Here is an 18,377-nt window from a genome sequence, read left to right on the forward strand (position 1 = left end):
AAGGGATGTGAATAGTATGAGTGCCCACGGATGTGTATTTGCCAAGCCCCTCCGCCCCCCCCCCCCCCCCCCCTTTCTCCCTTTCTTTTTTTCCCAGGGCATTTAACAACAGAATATTGACAGCGTTAACATCTGAGCTAACCCCACAGCGCTTTATATGCCGAGAGAAGGGACGGAGGCGCTTGGCAAATACACATCCGTGGGCACTCATACTATTCACATCCCTTGGAGACCTTCTCCATTCCAAACGATCCGATTATTCAATCAGGACGCCGAAATAAAGAGATCCTTTCGCTCCGCCGCGGGGAATTCCGCTCCGCTCTGCCCCGACCCCTTCGCCCCCCCCAGCCCCGCTCACCTTGAAGAAGCCCTTGCAGCCCTCGCAGGTGCGCACGCCGTAGTGCTGGCAGGCAGCGTTGTCCCCGCAGACGGCGCAGAGCCCCTCGTTGGACGGGGACCCTCGCGAGGGCGGCGAGGGCACCTGGCTGTCCAGCAGCTGCGGCGCGTGGCCCAGCGGCAGCCCGGGGAAGGCCATGGGAGGCTGCTTGCGGATGGGGCTGGGCACGGCGAAGGGCTGCCCGTCCACGCCGTGGTGGGGGCCGGCCGGCTCCGCGTTCATGGGCACGTGGAGGGGTCCGTCGAAACGCATCTGGCAGCTGGAGACGGGAGTGCCGGGGGGGGACTGCTTGAAGGAAAAGAGCGAGAGGCGGGAGACGGGCGCTTTGCGCTGCTCGATCATGTGCGTGGTGGCCACGTAGTTGGGGTGGAAGTTGTGCAGGGAGCCGGCGTCGTCCCACACGGGGCCGTGCTGCACCTGAAAGCTGGGCGTGGAAGGGGTCGGGGGCGACGAGGGCTTGTAGTAGACGGAGCCCGAATGGGCCATCACGTCGTCGGGCTGGGGGGGCAGGTGGCCGTGCTGCTGGTAGCCGTGCATCTGAATGTCTTCCACCTTAATGGAGGACTGCTGTCCGGACAGGGGCATTTGGTACAAGCAAGGAGGCTTCACGTCGTAGCTGCTGTTGTAGTTGTCCATAAAGGTACTGAAACTGGGGAGAGAAGTGGTGGCAGTGATTTCAGTGTTGGTGAGGTCCATGCTAAACTTGACAAACTCCGGAGTTAAGAAATCGGAGCTGTATTCTCCTGAAGAGTGGTAACTGTAGCTCTGGGAGGCCGGGCTGGCTCCTTGAGGCGAGGACCCATACTGAGCCTGAACACAGGGCATGGCTGGAAACGAAACGGGGACACACACTCAGCCCGGGCGGCTCCGCGCCCTCCGCCGGCCCCGCGCCGCTCCCCCGCCCCGCTCCCAGCGCCGGCGACGCCCGGGACGGCGGGGGCTGAGGGACCCCAGCCCGGCTGCGGGATCCCGGCCCCGCGGCGCCACCCCCGCCCCGCACCGCCGCTCGGGCTCGCGGAGCTCACAAACCTTCAGGCGAGTTGGAGGCGTTTTCGAGGGAACTAAAGACGGACAGCGTCGGGACGCGGCGGGGAGCGAAGTTTCCGCGGTGTCAGCGCTCGGAGGGGGACTCCAGCCTGCCCGGTGCGCCCGCTGCAACACACGCGCGGAGCCGCCCGTCAGCCGCTCGCGGGCGTTCCGGTCGCGGGCACCGAAAGAGAGCAGCGCCGACCCCCTTCCCTTCCCCCCGCCCGGCCCCGGCTGCGGGAACGGCTCCAGCGGCTGCGGACGCCGCGCGTGGGCGCGGCGGGGACGGGGGTCGGGGGGAAACTCCGCGCACGCGGGCGGCTCTGCCCTCGCTTTTCTGGCAGAGGGAACCGCTTCGGTTTTTCCTCCCCGCCGCTCACGTCAGAGCCGCCCCGCCGGGAGAGGCGAGGAGCGGGGGCGGCCGCACCTCCCCGAGGTCCCGGCGCCGCGGTGACATTTGGAGCCCAGCCCGAGGGGGTACGGCCGACAGCGAGCCCGGATTCATTCGAAGCCGACGGAAAGCGCAGCCTCAAACCGGGCGAGCCGCTCCCGGCCCGCGCCCGGCCGGGACCCCTCGGAGCCGCCCGGCCTCGCCCGAGCGGGACACGCGCCGAGAACGGCCCCGCCGCCGCCTCCCCGCGCATCCCCCGACGGCGGCCGCGCCCCACGCGCGGAACCCCGCGGGCAGCGCCCGGGCACGGGATGCACGGCGTCACGGGACTCACCGGAGAGCGGAGAGCGGAGCGGGCATCCAAGTGGCGGGCGGCGGTGGGCGCGGGGCCGGCACGGCTCGGCACGGCGGGACACGGCCGGGCACGGCGGGACTCCGTGCGGGAGCGGCGGCGGCGGCAGCGCAGCGCCGTGCGAGCGGAGCGCTCGGAGTGCCCTTCCCGCAATGTGCCTTTGTTTATGTGCGCTCCGCGTTCCCAGCCAACGTGCACCTAAAGGCTTCGAGCGTCACCGCGCGTCAGCGCCGCCCGCCCAATCAGCCCGCCGGGGCCGGCCGCCCCGCGCCGTTGGCCAGCGCTCGCTTTGGTAAATTTCCGACGTGACATCACCGCGAGTCACGGTTTAAGGTGGGCTCGGGCCGCCCCGCGTCGCCCCGCGGCCGCCCCCCGCTCCCCGCCCCTCTCCCCGTGGCCGCCGTCGGTGGTTCCGCGCGGGGCGCGCCGTGCCTCGCTCGGGGTGCGCGGCCGCCGCCGCCGTCCCCGGCGCTCCGCGTGCCCGCCGCGGAGCTCCCCCGCCAGATTCTGGGCGGGGCGGGCCGCGGGGGCGCGCCCGGGGATCCCCGCCCGCCCCGTCGGCGACGGCACCTTAAGCGGGGCGGGGAGGGGCGGGGCCTCATTTGCATGAGCGCCGCCTCATTTGCATGGAGCGCGGCGGCGTCACCCGCGGGCGAAAGGGAAAAAGTGAGCGCGGGGCGGGGCGGGGCGGGGCGGCCGTGACGCAGCGGCGCCGCCATTGACGCAACCGCGCGGCGCGCCAAAAGCGCCCGAAATAGCCCGGAGCTCCGACGGGATCGGACCGCGGGACGGGAGGGGCGGGGGAACCGCGGAGCGGCCCGGCACGAGGCACGGGGTGCCCAGGCTGCGGGCGGGGAGCGGCCTCGGCTCGAAATGAACGGGACTTGGGGGGAAAAATACAACGACAACCAGAGATGCGATCGCTTCGTGCAGCAAAGAGAAGGCACCTGCCCGGTGATGCCGTACGTCTGGCGGGTGCTCTCCCATAGGGCCCTGAGCGGCTCAGCCCGTGTCTGCAGCCCAAAGGCTTTTCCCGAGGGCTGGGAGAAGGCGCGCTCTCCAAAAGGAGGTTGTCCCTCTGCACCAGGCAGCAGCGATAGGACGGGATGGGACGGCCTCACGTTGTGCCGGGGTCAGGTTGGGTATTAGGAAGCATTCCTTCTGCAAAGAGCAGCCAGGCAGTGGCTCAGCTGCCCATGGAGTGGGAGTCACCAACTCTGGGGGTGTCCCAGAGCCGTGGGGATGTGGCAGTGAGAGATGTGGGTAGTGGGCATGGGAGGGTGAGTGGGGTTGGGATCCTAGAGGTCTTCTCCAACCCTTCTGATTCCACAGTTGTGTGGTTCTGTGAATCTACGAGCTGATGAAGATGAGAAAAGAGAGCCCATAACAGCACAGCAGCACGCGGTGCCGTGCAGCACCGCGCTGCCATCCGACCTGCGTGGAGCAAACCCTGCTCAGGGCCCAGAGATGCACCTCATTACCATATCCTTAGAATAGATGTGATATAAATTTCATTACTCACTTAAAAGTTCTGAAGTTAACAGCATAAACTTGAAGTTGAGTAATTAAGTAATCCTTATATAGACACTTATTAAAGTATTTATACATATTATCTTAAATCTACATCTATCATTTTGCCAATTAAAATTAGGACTTTAATTGCAATTAAGTAATTTAATTGCCAATTGAACAGCAAAATTGCTAAGTGACTAATTTTAATGCCTATTTTAATTACCAATCATGACTGGGGAGGGAGCTAATCAAGCAGTATCAGAGTAATGATGTGAAAAAAATGGAGAACAAACATTCGAGACTCCAAGCCTTTAAAAAAGGACTCCAAATTAAATAAATGCAAACACAATTTCATACATGTGGCGAAATGCCGTATTTCGGTACCTAAATACGAGAGCACAAAGGAGACGTTTAATTAAAAAGCATCGCTCTTCCCCCAAAGCATCAGACACAAAGTGCTGTTAGTCCCTGTTTCTCTGCTGCTCTGCCCAGTGTGTAACCCAGTGCCCGGTGTACCCAGTGTGAGGGCTGCAGCTGGGCTGCCTGGGGACACGTGGGCACACATGGGCACATATGGGCACACATGGGCACACACGGGCACAGCACACACGGGCATCCACGTGTGCACATGCTGTGTGTGCAGCCCTGTGCCATCGCCACTCCCACGGGTGGTTGCAGAGATGCAGTGCTGAGCTGTTCTGCTCAGACACGGAAGGGCTAAACCTGCATACGCTGCAAAGCCAAAATGCCGTGACCCCAAAGGGCGTCACCTGCTGCCAGCCAGTGCTGGTGTGCAGCCCACCAGGATGAGTGCATCACAGCAGTGCCAGGGCTGGGTTTTGGAGAATACCCGTGTGGAGGCCTGGCCCAGTGGTTGTGTGTTTGATCGGAGCACAGAGATGGATGGGATTGCTGCGCGCGATACAGCAAGGGGTGAACGTTCCCCATCCCTGCAGGCATTCAAGGCCAGGCTGGATGTGGCTCTGGGCAGCCTGGGCTGCTGGTTGGCGACCTGCACACAGCAGGGGGTTGGAACTGGATGAGCATTGTGCTCCTTTTCAACACAGGCCGTTCTATGAATCCGTGAACTCCCCAGGCCCAAAAGAGCATTGCGGTGCAGGAGCTGAAGGAGCACAGGAGCCCAGTGGTGCTGGTAGCCGTGGGGCCCAAGTGTGGCACAACGTCGGGGGTGGGGAACCCGAACTTGGGTGCCTCATTCCGCACTGATTTGCACGAGGAGCCCCGCCCTCAGACTTCCCTACGTTTCTGAACGAGCATCATTTGTCCTTCCCTGCCCGGACCCTCCCCTGACACCACCCTGACTGCTTCCCACAGCCACGCGGTTCTGTTCTCACTGCTATCCGGTTATTCCGGGCTCCAGAACGCCGTTTTCCGTATTTCAGGACGAGAAGCCGTGGGCTGCCTGCTCGGCAGCTGTCGGGGCCCGGCCCTCACACGGGCGGCTCGGTGCTGACTGCCGGCTCTGCTCTCTCGGCACGGTAGCGCGGTCCGTTCGCATCCCCCGCTGCCCGGTCCGGGGGCTGGCGGTGATCCCCGGTGCTCCTCAGCCGCTCGGAGCCGCACCGCCGTCCCCGGGACGCGCGTGATTGATACCCGTCGGGTCGAGAGGCTAAACGGCCCATATGGCACCGCCGCAGCCCATCTGCTCTCTGCCCATCCGTGCCTTAAGCTGCCGTTAGCAACATCTGCACTCCCAGAAATGCAGCTGTGCGGGGCGCTCCGCCCGAACCGAGCGCTGCTTCCCGACGGAGGGAGCAACACGGCCGGGGGGAGGGGGGCGGCGCGGCCCCGCGGGGCGCGTCGGGAGCGGAGCTGCGTGCGGAGCGTCGGGAGCGCGCAGAGCGGGGGGCGCGCGGCCCGGCCCGACCCGCGGCGATCCCCGCAGGCGGCGGCGGCGGCGCGGCTCCGGTTCGCGTCCTCCGGAAAGTCGGCGGGCTGGGGGGCCCGGGGAGTTTTCTTACATAAAGCACGCGTCTGTGTGCTGGAACAGCCGCCCACGTCCCTGCTATAGCACATACGTAGTTTGGGTTTTTATCGTGGCAGAGACTTCCTGAAAGGGTTGGAAATGCCCGAAGTGGTGACTGCACTGCAGGGACTCACACAGCTCCCTGCTGCTGCATCCCGGCTCCCACACTGCTGTTGGCACTGAATGCCTGCCCAGCTATACAGCAGGAGACACCGAAGTGACAGCTGCAGCGCTCAGCTCTACAACTTTCTTTGCTTCCAGTAGCACACAGCAGTGCAATGGCTCTTCTCTCCCCACATTGACGTGTGCAGGCCACAGAGCTGCGTGCAGACCCTGACTGAGCTGCTCGGTGCATTTGGGCACCACCAAGCTGGGCTCCCAGGCAGCCTGGGGACAGAGCCAGCAGCCAGTGAGATCCCCACACCTCGTGTCCCAGCCCAGCTGCCTGCTGCCCCGTGTTCCCATCCCTCAGGCCTGCTTGGCACACGGGATGTGGGGCTGCGGTGCACGCTGACAGCCACCCGCTGTTCTGCAGCCCTGGGAAACCAAGAATAACAGCACTTGGGGGATGTGTTTATGTCACAAGTGCTCTAAAATAGCACAATTACACATTGTTGGGTTTTTTTTCTTCTTTTTTTTTTTTTTTTCCCTGCGTTATGAGTATTAACTGCCAACACCCACAGAAATCTGGTGTCATTAACTTCTTTCCTTAAGCGAGCCCCTTCCCACAGTTTGGGGGTACTTTTCACGAGGTCCCTGGGACCTGCATTGAACCACTGAGTTGCCGTGGATGGTGGCACAGGCACCGAGGAGCTGTGCAGCAGTGAGAGTGCAGCTCCTCATCTGTGCGCCTGCAGCATCTGTTGGAGGCACAGGGCAGGGAGAGCAGAGCCATCCACACAGCTCGCTAATTGAAAACAGTGCTGGTGTGGAGAATGGTGTTTGTAATTATGAACGCCGCTATTAAAATATCATTTTGCTTTTTAGACCTCCCGATTCTAGCATGGGGTATGAAGGAGCTGTATAAGAAGTTAAATATTTCCAATGCTTCGGAAAAAAGGAAGTCCAAGCTGAAAATGAAGCTCCTTTATCGCTTTTAAAGGCTGCCATAGGGAGCTGGTTTGCACTGATTCCGCTCTACCCCAGCACTGAGAGCAGCCCCAGCCCTCCCCAGTGATGGATTCTGCCCACGCTGGTGGCCTGCATGTGGGACAGGGGCAGGCTGGTGGCGTTTGTCTTTCTGCAGGTCTAACTGAATGGGCTCTGGTTCTTCAATATGAAAATCGTAGCTCAAAACTGAAGTGGAAATGGGACGCTGTGACTGTTACTAGCAGGTAAAAAGAAGTTGGTTTTTTTTTTTTTGGATGGCAGAACTTTAATTATAAAAAGCGTTGTAAAAAATCTAGATTGCATATTTACTCGCTTGGTCCATGCAACAGCCAGCAAAATCAGCCCGTATTGATGGGATAAGCAGGAAGAAATATATTAGTTTGCAGAGCACAGCATTCCAATCCAAGATAGCATTGAAAAAAAAATGAATCGATTCTTCCTTTAGTCAAATCCCTATTAAATTATCCATACTTCCCAGTGGCAAGTCCATGGACCAGGTTCCTATTAATGTATCGATGGTGAAGACTGGATATGCTGCTATCTAAAAAACAATCACAGAAGAAAGCACCTGCCCCCATCATAAGCATCATTGCAGGGATGGGGGATGCCACAGGGCTCTGTGAGCAGCACAGCCAAAAACGTGGATTTTGGAGGGGAGGGATGCAGGGTGCAGAATGGTGCGAAGGGAGAAGGCACAGGGAGTGACTGTGGATGGGATCAGAGCGTTTTTGTTGAGACCTTGTCAGTGTTTGGCACATACAGGGCTGCCCTCCTCTGTTATCTGTGCACCCATCAGCTCCTGGGAGTCACTTTGATGAAGGAATCGGAGGAAAATTGGAAAATACCTTCAGCTCGAGGCCTGAGTCAAGTGCTGTTATTAATAGCGTGCTTAATTACGAGTGGCATCTAAATCAGGTGAGTCTGGGAAGGTAAGATGAAGGGGGAAAATTGCCGTAAGAGCCTCTGATTACCGAGTAAAACACAATTAGCCATCCTCAAAGAGCAGCAAAGCCCACACCTGATGACCACCACCTGCAGCCCGGGCTGTGTGTCCTGCAGGTCTCCCTCCTCGTGGAGGGTCCCACAGTGCTGTGCACGACGCGTGGCTGCTTTTTGGGTGTCCTGGTGCAGGGCTGGGTGTCGCTGTCGCAGCTCCTTTCCATTGCTGCAGGGAGGCCCAGCAGCCAAACCCGGGCTGTGTGCTGGGTTGAACGTGGCAGTGCACGCACTCTGATCTCCTGAGCAGAGCTGGTCTGTGCACTCCATCCTTCCTAAGCCCTTTTTGTAGCAGGTGCCTGAATTTCAGAGCTATGAGATGCTGCTTTCAGATCTCGCTATTATCACTAATTTATCTCATTGGAGCTCTGAAGTGAAAAATACTCCTTCTTGTCTGACTTCGAGGTCTCAATATTTTTTTCTGTTACAACTTTCCGTGTAATTTTAGCATCACACCGGGACGGGGAACGTAACTTCAGAGAACTGCTTTGACACACTGCTCTGCCATGGGATTAACAGCAGCCCAATGCACCCCATCCCCGATGGCAGCGTGCTCACTTGGCAGCAGCAGTCAGCTCCGTCCCAGCAGCTCCCACTCTCACATCCCTGCTCCTCACATCCACTGCCAATGAGACTTCTGCTTTGCTCAGTTCAATCAGCAGCTCCTTGTCTGCCAGTGGATGTTGCTTTTCTGCAGTTATTTTTAGGGTCCCGTGCTGCACTCTGGGCTGCCTGGCAGTGGGATGGGAGAGCAGAGAGGGGTGTGGGGCAGAGACCCACCGTCAGCTGAGCATCATTTTCTGTCCATGCAGGAATCAAAGCTTTTAGTGATATTTAAAGTCAGCATCACACGCCGAAGAAATTGTTGGCTGCTGCAATCAGCAGTGATGAACAATCATTATGAAGTGCAAAAGGAGCGTTGTTAATACGAGGCTACATCTCCAGGTCAGTTTGACTGCACAATTTTATGAGCTTAAAGACCTACACACCTCAATTTTAAAAGCGATTTACTCCCAAGATATTTACCTCCTCCACTTTTTTCTGAAAGCCATAATAATAGCAGTAATTCTGTTCTGGATTCCAGGCACAAGCTGAAGAACAGGAGGAAGAGAAAAGCAAGAGATTCCCATGCTGAGACCATGGAGCGCAGGAAGCTGCAGTGCTCTGCAGCCGTCTGAACTCGGAGTGATGTTTGACCTCAGATGATGAACAGGAGCTTTGCCTTCTTGCTGTGCAATGCCAGATCACCAGAAAAGGCCTTAGCTAATGCTTGTAATGATATCGTGGCTCAGGTTGGCTGTGTGAGCGGGTTGTGTGCTACTTACCAGCAGAAGGTGATGGGATTCAATGGAGACACATATCTACGTTTCCAAACCTCCAGGAACAACAAAGAACTCTAGTTCCAAGAAGAAATTCAGACTATCTCCTCCTTAAAAACATGACACTTATTAAACAAACCGAAACAAATACTTTTTTTTTTTTTCTTCCATGTTCTGCTTCTGCATGCTGGGACAGAGCGAGAACTGCGGTCATGGAGTGAGAAGGCTCCTAGGAGGGGTCAGTGCTCAACCATAACAACAGCGGTGCACTTTTGCAGGGCTGTGGTATTTTCCAGGGTGTTGTAGTTGGACATTCCCTGCACAGAACATGAAGGGCCGTGCCACGCTGGCTGACAGAGCAGCCTCTGTCCCAGCCTCTCAGGCAGCACTGTGAGCTGGAGCAGCCTTTAGCTGTCTGGATGCATCAGCTTGATGATCTGTGCAAAGGTGTGTGCTTGGTGCAGCCCATCCGTCTGAGCTTTACAACCAGTTCCTGTTTGCTTCAGATCCTGGACTGCTCACATCCCCCTCTGACTATACTGGAGAACAGCTGAGGTTCCTCTCGCTGAAGGGCTGAATTCAGATGAGAAAACCACTGTAACACTGGGTAATTAATTTGTCAGCCAAATAATTTCTGTGGCGCTATCACTTCTCTGTCTACAACCCCAATGAATCTCCCAGCTCGCAGCTTTAATCCCATTTTCTGCCTTTTAATCTCCTTTTTTCCACTCTAACTTTCATAGTTCCTGCTATTCAGTGTGAATAACCAAAGCCAGGTGAGCACGTAGATTCTGTGGCACATACTGAATGCCTGGAGACCAACAACAGAGCTCCTGAAATGGAATTCCTCTATTTCAGGCAGTCCACCGCAACAAATAAGGGACTTAACAAAAAGAAAAGCTATAAAAATAAAGGAGAAAAAGTGATTTGTATTTGGAGGAATGATGAGTGCGACTTCATTGACAGCCAGCCTAGCACACGTGCAGAACTGCCTGAGTGCAGCTCTGAGCACTGCGTTCTCCGATCAGGTAGGAACTATTTGCCAAGTGCAAAAGTTGGAAAATTTTGTAGCTGTTTAACAGCAAATCACAAATCTGTCCTCATTTATTTTTCCCAACACATTTATTATCGAAAGATGGTTTGGTGAGTGCCATAAGTACGCAGGCAGTGTTCTTGAGCCCTGAAATTTGTCACTTCGGTTACATCTTTCTGATCTCTGACGGAGTGTTTTCTGCAGGAGGACAGGAATGCTAAATAAGGCATCAATAATGCAAGAGATCCGTGAATAATCACCCGAGTGCTTGAAAACGAGTGGACAGTGTGATCATATGGTAGAAGAAAAATAACGTTAGCTGCATATTTATCAATGCCTGGTGCCAGTAGCACAGCATCTAGCAGTAGCTCAAGGCTTCCAGGAGGCAGTGCACACAGTGCTTTGGTTCCCAGTCATACGGGAGGAAGGCACATCCTCAGAGCTTGTTTGGGCCTGGCCAGTCTGCAATGGTATGGAGTAATGGATGGGGATGGCAAACAGCAACAATGAGATGAGCACCGTTCGTATGTTTGTCTTATGCTGCTGCATTTTAGCCCTGTCTTTCACTGAACCAATGTGTCTATTTCAAAAAGGACTTCTGAGTGCAAACATTTGATCCTGGGAGCAAGTGCAGTCATTGGGAACTGCACCAGAAAGAACCGCCCCTCTCCCACAGTTGTGTTGCAGTCACTCGAGCAGCCTGAGCTTGAGGTAACTTTGGAACTGAGCTTTTTTTGGGCTGAATCAGAGGGGTCCATCAGCTCCATCAGGGGAAAAATGGCTGCAGGAAATACAGAGTGAATGTCAATGTGTGTCTAACAGGGATTGATGGAAAATGCAGAATTGCAAACAGATGCAATGAAATGGGATCCTGCGGGACGAGGCAGGTCCTGCCACACATGGCACTGGGCTACAGGAACGAGTTAATGCCACTGAGGAGCGAGCGGAGGGATGGCTGAGAACGGCGACATTGTTTTTCCCTGATGTCAGCAAAGAAACCCAAACACAAAGAGGTGAATGTAGTGCTATGAGAGGGCCCTTGAGAGAGCTGAATGCTGGGCCCGTGCCAGGGCACCCAGCAGAATTAGAAACCGCACGGGATGACCAAGTGTTTCCTGGAAGCAGGGGCTGCAGGCAGCTGTCGGCAGGCAGGGCTGTGCGGGGGCACTGCTGGCAGTGCTGGTAGGCTTGAGGAGATTCACGTCCATAAAGGACTCCTTCTGTTTTACTTTATAGCTCAGCGCAAGGCGTCTTATTTCCTCGTGTAGGATGCTCACGTCGAGCCTTTCCTGAATAATTCGATTGATGTTGCATTTGGTGGGTGGTGCTCTGGAGGATATTTAGATCTAGCTACAGTAGAGACGTTGCTGTGCTTTAATACCAACTGCACATCAGATCTTCTTTGTGTAACGTGGGGGAAAAGACAGGGATCTCCTGGAAGGAGTCCAGCGGAGGGCCACAAAGACAACAGAAGGCCTGGAGCATCTTCCTTGTGAGGAAAGGCTGAGAGACCTGGGGCTGTTCAGCCTGGGGCAAAGGAGGCTGAGATGGGATCTGGTTAATGTTAATGAATATCTAAAGGGAGGTGGGAGGCAAAAAGATGAGGCCAGGCTCTTCTTGGTGGTATGTAGCGACAGGACAAGGAGCGATGGCCTAAAACTTGGACATAGGAAGCGTCATACTAACATGTGGCAGAACAACTCTAAGGTAAGGGTGAGGGAGCACCCTGTATGGGAAGTCTGAGACAAGACATGCTGACAGAGATGCGTGCACTAACACACGGGACCACTGCAGGCAGCACGAAGGGGAGCAGGTCGGAACGCACCGCCCAGCAAACAGCGGAACGTTTTGGCCAACAGCCCGGATCCCCGAGGACAGCACCAGTCGGGAGCCCCCACGGGGCACCAGCAGTAGGAGGGCGGCCGGCCCTCGGGGCGTGGGCACGGAGCTGGGCGGCGGGGCTGTGCCAGGAAGCCCGGGGACAGGGAGGGGCGAGCGGGGCCGGCTCGAGGGGCTGAGCTGGCCGCAGCGCGATGCTCCGGGCTGGGCTCGGCCCCCGCGCAGCGGCCCGCACTCTCATAGCGCCCCGCAGGACTTCCCCCATAGCCGGGGATGTAGCTCAGTGGTAGAGCGCGCGCTTCGCATGTGTGAGGTCCCGGGTTCAATCCCCGGCATCTCCAGCGGCTTCTTTTCGCTTCGAATGCTGCTTTTTTTTCCTCTCTCCCCAGCTGCGGGACGCTCCCGCCGCGGCGATTGGTGCGGCACTGCCCCGCAGCACCGCTGTGCGCTTCAGGCGAGTCCTCGGGGAAGCCGGGACAGCAAAAGCTGCAGCTTCAGCTTCTCCGGCCCTAAAAAGCGAACTGCTTTTTGTCGAAATGAAAGACAAACGAGTAAATAAATAAAGCTTTGCAAGGGAAGAGAAAAATGACAGAGAGAAAACAAAACGTTTCCGCTGCATTGGCCGGGAATCGAACCCGGGCCTCCCGCGTGGCAGGCGAGAATTCTACCACTGAACCACCAATGCACGCCTGTTCGCTGTCTTCCCGGTCCGTCCTACAATACAGCAAACGCTGGGTTTCTGCTGCCATTTCCTCCCCTTTTACCTCCTGCCAGATCTGCGCTTCAGCCATCACTTCCAGGAGAAAACGTTTTTAGAAAGTTGGCAACATGTATACATATTTTGCCCCAAGAGATTAAAAACCTTTTAGCTTTCTCTACTGAACTCATCCCTTAAATTCAACAGCATTCAGTCTGAATAACAGCAGGTTTCTTCTTGTACCTTTCCAGTGCTGGGAGGACATTGCCAGAGGAGGCCACCAGCAGAGGCCACAGCTCTCTGCTAAGCACAGCCTTGCTCTGAGGCACACAGCCCACAGGCACTGATACACCATGGAACGCAGCGCAGCAATGGGTAATGGTGTAGGAGTGCCTGCACAGGGATGTAACGATGGCAGCCACTGCAGCAGAGCAGTGCAATGCCATCACAGCTCCTTGTTCCCCTAGATTGCAACCTCTCATTTCACACTGGCAGAAAGTAGCAGAGAAAAAACATCAGGTAGTAATTCTTACTCAGGCTATGCTTACAATATCTCCAGTCAGCCCTGAAACACTTTTTCCAGAACAAGAAATCCCAAAAGAAGTTAGAGGTGGAAAACTGTATTGAGAAGAGCATAACTTCCTATTTTACTGTATGTAGAGAAAGGTTTTCACAGAATCACAGAATCACAGAATTGTAGGGGTTGGAAGGGACCTCCAGAGATCATTGAGTCCAACCCCCCAGTTAGAGATAAAAAGTGTTACCAACCCCATGCCATCTCCAGAGTGAAAGTGAAACCAGCCCTTGCATTCACAGTTTGCAGCCAAAAGAATCATTTCCTGTGTGCATCACAGTGCTCTGCATCTGCTCAGAACATCCATGTATGCTGGCTGAAAGGTTACAGAGCTTGATGAACAAGGGGGGTTTGGACCCCCTGGAGGTGGAGCATTGCTCCAGAACACGCTCTACAAGAACTTGTTCAAGTTAGGTTCATACCTAACTTCCATTTAGGATGACTGCACGTGGGAGAGCGCTGAATGGAGAGAATCAAGACCTGTAACGTTAGAAAATGACTAGAAAATCATCCCCTTCAGCTCAGTTCAAAAATCTTTCTGGAAGTTAAAGAGATGCCACAGACCTTCAGCAGAAACAAAGATGGAAAAACATAGGAAGAACGGATTTTTTTAGGTCTTTTTATCCATCAGAAAGGGACAAATGCACTCCCTTCTATCCCAGGTCACCTTTAAAGGGGCTCTGACCTTGCTGCTTGTGGGGCTAAGGCTTGACACAGTGCCTTCCTAGCAGCTCTGCTGCTGCAGGGTGGGAGTGATGTGCTCTGGGCACTGCTGCTGCCTCTGCAGTGTGCTTCTGAGGAGGGTGCTGTAGAGGCACCGAGAGCATCTCAAGTGCAGGTGATACAGGTGCAATTGGAACAAGGTAAAGAATTTCAGACAGGAAGTGGTAAAAGTGCTCAAATCAAGCTTAAAACTGGTGGTGTGAGTTACCTGGAGTGTGGTAGGTGGACACTGTTCATTCCCTCTTCCCTGCTAGATATGGCCATTCGTGCTCCTGCTGCATGATGCCAGCATGGCTGAGCACTACTCACAATTACACTGGAGTTGCGTCCATCTCTGTATTGCTGTGTAAAAATAAGGAAGTGTGATGCTACAAATGTACCTGGACTACTTGCCCTGATTCACATTTTCATGCTGAACAGCATTAAATGGAGTTCTTGGAGAACTAATTCCTAAGGAATAACTCAAACTGACCTGAAACATGGACATCATCTGGACATCCCCTCCTTACACTTAACAGACCAGTACCTAATTCTTAATATTGCCAGGAAAGTCCAGGCAACACTTAATGCTGCCCCAAAATAACTGCAGGCCCTTCAAAATGGCTTCTAAAAACCTTTTAAACAAAGGCTTCCACAGTGTGCCACTGCCTCTGTTTCCAGAGAGCAGAAAATGTGTACCATCCCTGGCAGCCTCTGCTGTGCACAATAACATGCACACCAGCTTGATTTTAACAGGCCAGAGAGGAAGTTGGGTGCTTAAAAATATCTACCTACCTAAAAAGACAAACGAATCTACATTGCGGAGCCTTCAGCAAAGACTGCTGAAACAAAACAAACAAAACAATTGTGGTAATCTTTTAGGTAAGACTTATAATGTAGAACAAGTTGTCAGAGCAAGTTACAGCTTTAAGGGCTAGCAATTTTGACAGCATCCCTTTGAGCACAGGAGAGCACAGGGACTGGCAGGACAGCAAAAGGTCACTTGGTCACACGGATCTGCTGCCTCTTTTGTGCTCATCTCCAGACCCACCAGGCTTGTCCCAATTAATTATTAAAATCTGCGGGGAAAATACTGCTGTAGATAAAAAGGCACAGTCTTAAATTCTGGGGAAGCTGGAGGATGGCAGTGTGGTCAAAAGCAGTGCAGAAAGGCAGCTGAGCCACGATCTCCAGCCTACAAGCTTCAGACACGAACAGAAGTCATTTACATCCAGTCATGTTTCTGTGCTTCAAATACCAGAGAAGGGGGAACTCCTGGATTTTCCTCCCTTTGTTTTCAGCTCAACAGTGCTGGATTACAAAAGGTCACCAAACCCAAATTGACAAGATACATGTGGATATTTAAAATAACTTTTTTTTCCAACCTAACCATTGATTTCTATTGCTAGTGAACTGCGTAAGTCCCTTACAAATCTGTGCACACCCTGAAAACGTCTGTCCCAGACAGGATTCACATGGCAGCGAGCCGAAACTATCAACCAAGCAGTGCTAGTGAAGGGGACGTCAGAAGAGGAACAGGAGAGTCCAGTGCTGCATTTCTTCATTGATGACAGGACTATCAGGGTAAGGCTTTGGAAGTGATTGTACATGATTGGGCAGGTTTTCTAAGATCTTTTCCCTAACCAATGCAGTGGAGAAAACGCCTGCACAAAAGGCACGTGTGTGCATTCACTGGGCTGCTCCTGGTCTACGACTGTCTCAGAGAAATAAAAAAAGTAGCACAAATTCCAAAAAGCTTTCTCTGTTCCACACTCTGCATGTAATCTCTCCCTTTGGAGCATGTAAAGAAAAATAAACTTCAAATGATTTTCTAAAATATATGTTTTCCACATTTCCCACAGTAAAGATCTTTAAACAATAGGAAATAAACACTGGCATTGTCGAAGCAGCAATTCTAAAGATATTGCCTTTCTCCTCTCTCTACCAGTGACATTTTTATTTCTTATTAGAGCTCACTGTAAGCCCCAGAATAATACCAACGGTCCTCCTGCACCTCTGCACACTGCTGTTTTCCATTTCCTGGTTCTCCTGTAGTTAAGATGCCTGTGCTACTATTGCAGGGAGAGGCCAATTAATTATTGTGCTTGTTCTGCAACAAATCATGTGGCCTGTGACCTTATTCTTTTAAAAATGCAATTTTTGCATTTGCTCCTGTGACTCAGCCCTGATTTGTTATCTTTACATAACAGCAAACAATAAGACATAATTATGATGATAACACATTACTTCCGTTTTAACAGAAAAAAATGAGCCTCTTCCTCTTTCCAGACACACATACAGATACACAGAGACAGCAGAGCTTTTATCCGCTGGGTGCGAGGGGAGAAACATTTGAACACCAGCAGTGCAGCAGCACAGCCCTGGTTCAGGTGGCAAATGGCAGATCTGGTGAGAGGCAACACACAGGTAGTTCTGAGTGATAGCTGACACCACAGCCAGCGATGGCAGCGCTGCTCCACGTTCAATCCCAGCTGTGACTCTGCTTCTATTTCCCCGCCGTGGGACCTACCATGCATCCTGCTTGACGAAATCTCAGCAGAGGTCCTGCTTCTGCCTGTCGCTTCCTTTCAGCTTCTCTGCGATTACTGCCTCTCCCTCTCCCCTCACGGAGACATTTTCCTACAGACAGATCAGGAGAAAACATATTTGTGAATGTATGAACAGATTTTCCTCTTATGATACATAACTTTGGCATGCAGTCAGGTCGCGACGATAATCTTCTTTATCTTCCCTCGCTAATGAAGAGGAACTGCCTCTGGGGCCAAGGACCGAAGGTGAACTGTGCCTGCATGCAGTTTACACCTGCTGAGCACATGATTCCAGGCATCCCCAGTTCCTGGCTGGCAGGTGTCCCAGCAAGCAAGGCACACGCACACAGGCTCGGGAGGTAAAATTTTGATCTATTTTGATCACATTTTTGACACAAAATAAAACACAGACTTGAAGGAATTCCGTGATACACCAAGACACAGCACCTCTTTTTTGTTGTTGTTGTTTTTTTGTTTTACCTTCTACAAACCTTGCACTTTTGTTTTACAAAGCCCAGTTTTTACCAACCAGTAAGCAAGACAACATCCCAGCTGCTTTTACAAGAGGTTTCACTCCCAGGATTTCCCTGTGAGGAGAAGAGAAGCACAGCTCTGTCATTTTGGCTCCTTTTACAATAGTGTTGGCTTGGAAGAATTCATGAATATAGAAGTTCTGAGGTGCAGAATGCACTCACTTAAAAAGCAGATGTGGACAGACTTTGTAGCCAAACCCCGTCTTGTTCTGAATCCATCAAAATGTACCATAAATGGGTGCTGACAATGCAGCCACATCCAGGTGGACAACAACCTTCAGGACTGCAAATTGCACCCGAATCCTTCTTTCCTGGTCCCTAAAAGAACCATAATCTTCTGGGTTCGTTTTTTTTTCTTTCCCATGTTCTGTTCCTTCTGTTCAATTGAGGTATTCCCACAAATTCTGTACCTGAAGGTCTATGGAGTACTTATTTCAGCTGTCCCTCGGGATCTCGTTTCCTTTTCAAAGGAAAAGGCAGGACCACATCCCCTAATTTGTCTAGGATTAAAACTACTTCCAGCCCAAATATCCCTGACTTTGCAAAACTTCTGAAAGCCAACCCATGCAGTTGCTTACAGCCTTTAAATGCCACCTAGAGAGCTGATAGCTATACATAACTATTGCAGCTTCCAGTTTAGCTCCTGTGGTTACATATGATCCATAGGGAGGGATTGGTTTCCCGTGGCCCCTCAGAAAGGACCTGTTGCTGACATTTAGCTGCCAGCAGGAGGCCAGAGCACACCCCAGGGACAGTGGTGGGGGGCAGTTGTGCCCATTGCTCATGCCCACGGCAAGTTGTTTTTCTGTGCCTGATAGAGAGCACGTCTCTTGCTGCCTGTAAAGCACATTGACTAAGCAGTGAGCACAAAGAACTGCAATAAAAACAGTTTCTGGGAGGCAGCCAACAAGCATGGCTGGAGGCTGATGCCTGGAAAGCAGAGACTTACAGTCAGCAGGATCCCGCATCCATGGCATCACCTGCATGAGGATACAAGCTGGGCACAGACAGCCCTGTGGGAACGAAGTTTTGGACACAGCCATAGGTCTGCTGGTGCTTCGGTCTAGCATGGAAAAGGAGATCCCAAGCACTCGTGGAAACATGACTTCAGCGCACTGCAATGTACAGGGCAGCCAAGGGTTCAGCCAGGAGCTTTGAAAAGGAGAGGACCGTGGCGTATCACTGCTGTGTGCAAAACAACACCGGCCAACTGTGGCAGACAGCTGTGATCCTGGAAGCCCAGCACGTGGCAAATGGGATGAGAAATGGAGAGCTCTTAAAGACCGCAGCAGATGCTCCGTCAGGGCTGCCCTGGCTATCACAGAACAAGGGGCTAATCAACAGGGGTAATCAGAGAGAA

At 53.6% G+C, this 18,377-nt stretch overlaps 1 protein-coding gene, 1 long non-coding RNA gene and 2 other non-coding genes across 4 annotated transcripts in view; 1 reads left to right on the plus strand and 3 right to left on the minus strand.

Annotated features, from left to right (window-relative positions):
• NR4A2 (nuclear receptor subfamily 4 group A member 2) overlaps positions 1–1,514 on the minus strand; it is a 4,924-nt gene extending 3,410 nt beyond the window's left edge. Inside the window, exons 1-2 of the mRNA XM_042827252.1 lie at positions 1,427–1,514; positions 359–1,224 (exon numbers count right to left, since the gene is read on the minus strand). Of these exons, the coding sequence (XP_042683186.1) occupies positions 359–1,222 (864 nt within the window). The 5' untranslated portion in view covers positions 1,223–1,224; positions 1,427–1,514. The remainder of the gene's footprint in view (positions 1–358; positions 1,225–1,426) is intronic.
• An 8,532-nt stretch (positions 1,515–10,046) lies between these two features.
• Positions 10,047–16,681, minus strand: LOC122164866. The gene is made up of 3 exons (XR_006170329.1): positions 16,466–16,681; positions 14,165–14,298; positions 10,047–10,321 (listed from the first exon to the last, which is right to left on the minus strand). It is a non-coding gene; the product is annotated as an uncharacterized LOC122164866 (long non-coding RNA).
• TRNAA-CGC lies at positions 12,232–12,303 on the plus strand. Its single transcript has one exon. It is a non-coding gene; the product is annotated as a tRNA-Ala (tRNA).
• TRNAG-GCC lies at positions 12,577–12,647 on the minus strand. Its single transcript has one exon. It is a non-coding gene; the product is annotated as a tRNA-Gly (tRNA).
• Positions 16,682–18,377: the final 1,696 nt, after the last annotated feature.

Source organism: Centrocercus urophasianus, unplaced genomic scaffold, assembly GCF_019232065.1.
Source record: "Centrocercus urophasianus isolate 14NV4802_14NV808 unplaced genomic scaffold, USGS_Curo_1.0 seq_28, whole genome shotgun sequence".
In the NCBI taxonomy this organism is placed as follows: Eukaryota; Metazoa; Chordata; class Aves; order Galliformes; family Phasianidae; genus Centrocercus; species Centrocercus urophasianus.